Source organism: Triplophysa rosa, unplaced genomic scaffold (genome assembly GCF_024868665.1).
Source record: "Triplophysa rosa unplaced genomic scaffold, Trosa_1v2 scaffold139_ERROPOS793776, whole genome shotgun sequence".
NCBI classification, from domain to species: Eukaryota; Metazoa; Chordata; class Actinopteri; order Cypriniformes; family Nemacheilidae; genus Triplophysa; species Triplophysa rosa.
In genome coordinates this window covers 699,605-705,604 of record NW_026634143.1, presented here as the reverse complement: position 1 = coordinate 705,604, position 6,000 = coordinate 699,605, and the positions used below count along the sequence as shown (strand labels likewise).

At 46.6% G+C, this 6,000-nt stretch overlaps 1 protein-coding gene across 1 annotated transcript in view; it reads left to right on the top strand.

The window, feature by feature from the left end:
* LOC130549592 (guanine nucleotide-binding protein G(I)/G(S)/G(T) subunit beta-1-like) overlaps positions 1-6,000 on the top strand; it is a 41,256-nt gene that overhangs the window by 33,179 nt on the left and 2,077 nt on the right. Inside the window, exons 2-10 of the mRNA XM_057326850.1 lie at positions 432-541; positions 3,759-3,797; positions 3,876-3,982; positions 4,616-4,679; positions 4,757-4,919; positions 4,997-5,063; positions 5,253-5,454; positions 5,527-5,743; positions 5,862-5,977. Coding sequence (XP_057182833.1) covers positions 485-541; positions 3,759-3,797; positions 3,876-3,982; positions 4,616-4,679; positions 4,757-4,919; positions 4,997-5,063; positions 5,253-5,454; positions 5,527-5,743; positions 5,862-5,968 — 1,023 coding nt within the window. The 5' untranslated portion in view covers positions 432-484 and the 3' untranslated portion in view covers positions 5,969-5,977. The remainder of the gene's footprint in view (positions 1-431; positions 542-3,758; positions 3,798-3,875; positions 3,983-4,615; positions 4,680-4,756; positions 4,920-4,996; positions 5,064-5,252; positions 5,455-5,526; positions 5,744-5,861; positions 5,978-6,000) is intronic.

Genomic DNA, 6,000 nt, shown 5'->3' with positions numbered 1-6,000 from the left:
GTGTGTGTGTGTGTGGTGTGTGTGGGTGGTGTGTGTGGTGGTGTGGTAGTGTGTGTGTGTGTGTGTGTGTGTGTGTGTGTGCGTGCGTGCGTGCGTGCGTGCGTGCGTGCGTGCGTGCGTGCGTGCGTGCGTGCGTGTGTGTGTGTGTACAAACTTGAAGGTTTTTGTGAAGGCCAAACTGTTGAAAAATACTCATAAATTTGGTAAACCCTGTCAAATGCATGATGATTTTAGGCTTACATGTCAACACCTCCGATTTTTCGAGAAGGGTGACCCCGGAACATGAAGAACAGCCAGTCTGTCCATTCGAGATTATTTATGTTGCCACCAAGCCATATGTTCTGCTGTCCATCACTAATACTGAATCATACTAAATATTATTAAATTGTTGCACTGTTGAGTTGTAATGATAGCTCGTTGTGTGTCCTCAGATCCGTGCGAGAGCCAGTGAGTGGACGGAGTAAAGCCCATCGTCTAGAGGAAAATGAGCGAACTTGACCAGTTACGTCAGGAGGCTGAACAGCTGAAGACCCAGATCAGAGTCAGTCACCACAACCACCATAACTCACACATACATCAACTACCTTACCAAACAATCCACAACACCTCACACACAGTGTCAACGACAGCTAACACTACACGTGGTATAAATCCTCTGTACGAACACAGTCCTAGACATTAAAGCAATTCACTCCTGTACTGCTCATCAATTAAGCTTTAGATACTTTACTAAATCACATTGTACCTGGCTATGTCACAGTTTTAGTTTGGTTGGTTTGATGCATATAACTGTAAATGAGAATATGGCAAAAAACAACATTTTATAACTGAAAGGACAAAAAGTAAACTGTTCAAATTAGGGATGTACCGATACCATTTTTTAAAGACCGAGTACGAGTACCGATACTTTTTTTCTGGTACTCGCCGATACCTATAACCGATGCCTGCATAATGTACAATTATGTTAATAAACCAGTATCTTACTGTTACATTTTATTTTTTTCTTTTGTTTTTAGGTCTACTTAAATTTAAGTACTATTTTTAAATTAAGTTCAAATTTTTTATGATAAGTAGCACAATTTTACTAGCACATTTACTTCAGTTTACTAAAGTAAACAATATACTCTGTGGTTGAATTATAAAAAATTCAAGGGGGGTGGTGTGGTAAAATGTGAGTGTATTATAACTTGTTCAAGTTAACCGGACTTTTGTTTTGACGGATCGCCGCAAATGGCGTTTGTTATGTGTTCGTGTCCACGTGCAGTGAAACGCTGGCGCTGAAAGCTCCACAAGCACAATGCGTTCAGTACACGCAACCACACCACTCTTTCACACACGGTAACGCAAAACAAGCAGAATACATATTTAAACAGTATCTGAATATTTTGTTAGCTGTTACGTTAGCGGTTCAGCGCTAATTTCTTGTTAGGAAATAATACATTTGCCAGATTCCGTGTCATTCCGTGTTGTACAGCAAATTCTGTTTTTATGCCTGGATTCCTCTATTCCGTCCGCGTTTTCCGCATTGCGGAAATCATAGGTCTATGTATGTCACGATGTGACACGTGAGGTATCGGTCTTTGGTATCGGTGTGTCATTACGACTACGAGTACATGAGCTTGGTATCGGGTATGTCACGTGAGGTATCGGTCTTTGGTATGGGTGTGTCATTACAAGTACGAGTACATGAGCTTGGTATCGGGCCGATACCCGATACTGGTATCGGTATCGATGCATCCCTAGTTCAAATAATCAAACACCCTTAATTCTTAATATCATGCTGGTATCAAATTTCTTGTTATGCCTTAGGGTTAAAAATATACTTTGTTGTTCTTGTTAAAGAACATTTAAAAGGCACAACACTGCTGCTTATTGATCTGAGATATGACCCTCCAATGCCGTGAGTAAACAGAGCTCGTCCTCACGTCTCCTAGAGGTTTTGTACTAAGATATGACCCTCCAGAGCCTCAGATCAACAAAGCTCGTCCTCACGTCTCTGAGAGGTTCTGGTGCTGAGATGTGACCCTCCAGCGCCTCATATCAAAAGAGCTCGTCCTCACGTCTCTGAGAGGTTCTGGTGCTGAGATGTGACCCTCCAGCGCCTCAGATCAACAGAGCTCGTCCTCACGTCTCTGAGAGGTTCTGGTGCTGAGATGAGACTATCCAGCGCCTCATATCAACAGAGCTCGTCCTCACGTCTCTGAGAGGTTCTGGTGCTGAGATGAGACCCTCCAGCGCCTCATATCAACAGAGCTCGTCCTCACGTCTCTGAGAGGTTCTGGTGCTGAGATGAGACCCTCCAGCGCCTCATATCAACAGAGCTCGTCCTCACGTCTCTGAGAGGTTCTGGTGCTGAGATGAGACCCTCCAGCGCCTCATATCAACAGAGCTCGTCCTCACGTCTCTGAGAGGTTCTGGTGCTGAGATGAGACCCTCCAGCGCCTCATATCAACAGAGCTCGTCCTCACGTCTCTGAGAGGTTCTGGTGCTGAGATGAGACCCTCCAGCGCCTCATATCAACAGAGCTCGTCCTCACGTCTCTGAGAGGTTCTGGTGCTGAGATGAGACCCTCCAGCGCCTCATATCAACAGAGCTCGTCCTCACGTCTCTGAGAGGTTCTGGTGCTGAGATGAGACCCTCCAGCGCCTCATATCAACAGAGCTCGTCCTCACGTCTCTGAGAGGTTCTGGTGCTGAGATGAGACCCTCCAGCGCCTCATATCAACAGAGCTCGTCCTCACGTCTCTGAGAGGTTCTGGTGCTGAGATGAGACCCTCCAGCGCCTCATATCAACAGAGCTCGTCCTCACGTCTCTGAGAGGTTCTGGTGCTGAGATGAGACCCTCCAGCGCCTCATATCAACAGAGCTCGTCCTCACGTCTCTGAGAGGTTCTGGTGCTGAGATGAGACCCTCCAGCGCCTCATATCAACAGAGCTCGTCCTCACGTCTCTGAGAGGTTCTGGTGCTGAGATGAGACCCTCCAGCGCCTCATATCAACAGAGCTCGTCCTCACGTCTCTGAGAGGTTCTGGTGCTGAGATGAGACCCTCCAGCGCCTCATATCAACAGAGCTCGTCCTCACGTCTCTGAGAGGTTCTGGTGCTGAGATGAGACCCTCCAGCGATCTCGACTAGGGATGTTCATTTCGGGTAATTTCCCTAACCGAGAACCGCCGCTCGTTATCCGAACAATAACAGTTAACTGATAAGATTTTAGTATTAAATTGGCATAAAAAGAAATACATGCTGCATCTCATCTCAAATGATGCGTCCTCCGGAGGTCGCGTTTGTCTGCTGCATACTCCTTTGAATTCGACGTCCAGAGGACGCAGACTTGGAGACGAGACAAAGCTACAGTTGACTAGTGTCTGTGACCCATTAAAAATAAGAATGTAAGGATTTGTCGGTCGGCCCTAAAGTTTTAACAGCTGATGCAGATATAGTTTAAATTTCCAAATATCAGCAAATAACATTGACCCCAGTGATATTTTTGTCTACCATAGTATTGTATGAAATATTTCATAGTATTTTGAAGTATCCTGTAGGAATCAAGCCTTTGACTTAGTGGTGAACACAGAACTACAGAACAGTCATCGTTAAAACACCAAACTTGTGAACTTGAGAGCAAGATGGCTTATTATCAGATATTGCTTCATCAGACAGTGCTCAAACAAACAAACTCATTGCAAAGGTTTGGTGAGATTTACATGAATATTAAACATCATGAGTTTGTGAGTATAAACGCTGCGTTTTTCTTGAAGGATGCGCGGAAAGCATGCGCAGACGCCACCCTCTCGCAGGTAAGAGTCTAAACGTCACAGTACATGAGTAAGTCTGATGATGTTTCTATAGAGTGAGATGTGTTGTGTGTTTGTCAGATCACAGCAAACATCGAGCCCGTGGGCCGGATTCAGATGCGCACTAGACGGACACTAAGGGGACATTTGGCAAAGATCTACGCCATGCACTGGGGCACTGACTCGAGGTGAGATTCGTATCTCACACTCCAGGACTGTGGGAGGGAATGAAAGTCCATTGAATTATTTGACCTTTATAACACTACATGTCACACTGCAGTAATTGTGTGTCGAGAGGATTTTAGTTGCAATCACAGAATAAACGTCTGTAGATGTCAATAGTTAGAGAAGATATTGGCCTCACGGACATCTACAGAAGGATCAGCCTTACAGGACTCATGTGCACATGAAAACAGTTTTATTCTGTATCTCTCTCTCTCTCTCTCTCTTCCTAAGGTGGGGTCAGTGTTCTGCATGCTTTTAACAGAGATTAGTAACCCAAGTAGTGCACTTACTGCCCTCTACTGTTAACACAGATCACTGACACTTCAGCCGTGTGTATGTAACACAGCAGAGGTGTGAGACCCTCAAAAACCAGTAGTCAAGACAAATAGATGAATAGAATACAGATGTACGTCTTATTGTTATTATACATCGTTTCGTATGATGTGCACTACCGCAAACTTTGCAGATGATATTTTGGTGAAATATGTATGTGTGTGCGCAGTGTTATAACGTGATTTTTAATCTCCGATGGTTTTGGCATCGTCTGCATTCAGTGGAAATGCACCGCTGAATTCTCATTGGTTTGTTGTCTGTAGGCTGCTCGTCAGTGCTTCTCAGGACGGGAAACTGATCATCTGGGACAGCTATACTACAAACAAGGTGAGGTGAAGGCCACACACACGCACATGCAACTTTAGTGCAGGAGCCTGTGATGAACACACTCTTATTTGTCATAGGTACATGCCATCCCGCTGCGTTCCTCGTGGGTCATGACCTGCGCGTACGCTCCGTCTGGAAACTACGTGGCCTGCGGAGGTCTGGATAACATCTGCTCTATCTACAATCTGAAGACCCGCGAGGGGAACGTGCGAGTCAGCCGGGAGCTGGCAGGACACACGGGTCAGTATGAGGCAACGTTTCGAGCGCGTTTTTCCATGATTTATTTCCATTTACACCACTGCGGTTTCTGTCTGCAGGTTATCTGTCCTGTTGCCGTTTCGTGGATGATAACCAGATTGTCACAAGCTCAGGTGACACCACCTGGTGAGTTTATTTATATCCATGATGAGGATGATGGTGTTTGTAACTCTGAAAAAAGGGTGGCACACCTTACCCCACTTCCTCATTTGACTTTTGATTTGAGTAAGACCGCATCTATATTTGGTGATTGTTGGACGACCAGTAGAAAGAAAAGAAGTGTCAGTTTGTGTCCTGATGTGTGCGTGTTTTCAGCGCTCTCTGGGATATTGAGACCGGGCAGCAGACGACCACGTTCGCAGGTCACACGGGTGACGTGATGTCGCTGTCTCTGGCCCCGGACACGCGTTTGTTCGTGTCGGGGGCCTGCGACGCTTCGGCTAAGCTGTGGGACGTCAGGGAAGGCATGTGCAGACAAACCTTCACTGGCCACGAGTCCGACATCAACGCCATCTGCGTAAGTGTCACACACTGAAACATACCGACGGTGGTTCTGCTCACGTAAGCTCACCGCCACACCTTCTCTCAGTTCTTCCCCAACGGCAACGCCTTCGCCACCGGCTCGGACGACGCCACCTGCAGGCTGTTCGATCTGCGCGCCGATCAGGAGCTGATGGTCTATTCTCACGACAACATCATCTGCGGAATCACATCCGTGGCTTTCTCCAAGAGCGGACGCCTGCTGCTGGCGGGTTACGACGATTTTAACTGCAACGTGTGGGATGCTCTGAAGGCCGACCGCGCAGGTCAGTGTCCAAGTCAAAAACCAGTCGCTGTTTGCTCAAGCAGCATACTAACACTCCCGCGAGACGGAATCTCAGGCTCGTCCCGGTCATGACTTTTGGTTTGTCTGTGTGTTCTCAGGGGTTTTGGCAGGTCATGATAATCGTGTCAGCTGCTTGGGAGTAACCGATGATGGGATGGCTGTGGCTACAGGCTCCTGGGATAGTTTCCTGAAGATCTGGAATTAAAGCTGTCGGGTAAACGTTTCGCATCATTTTTA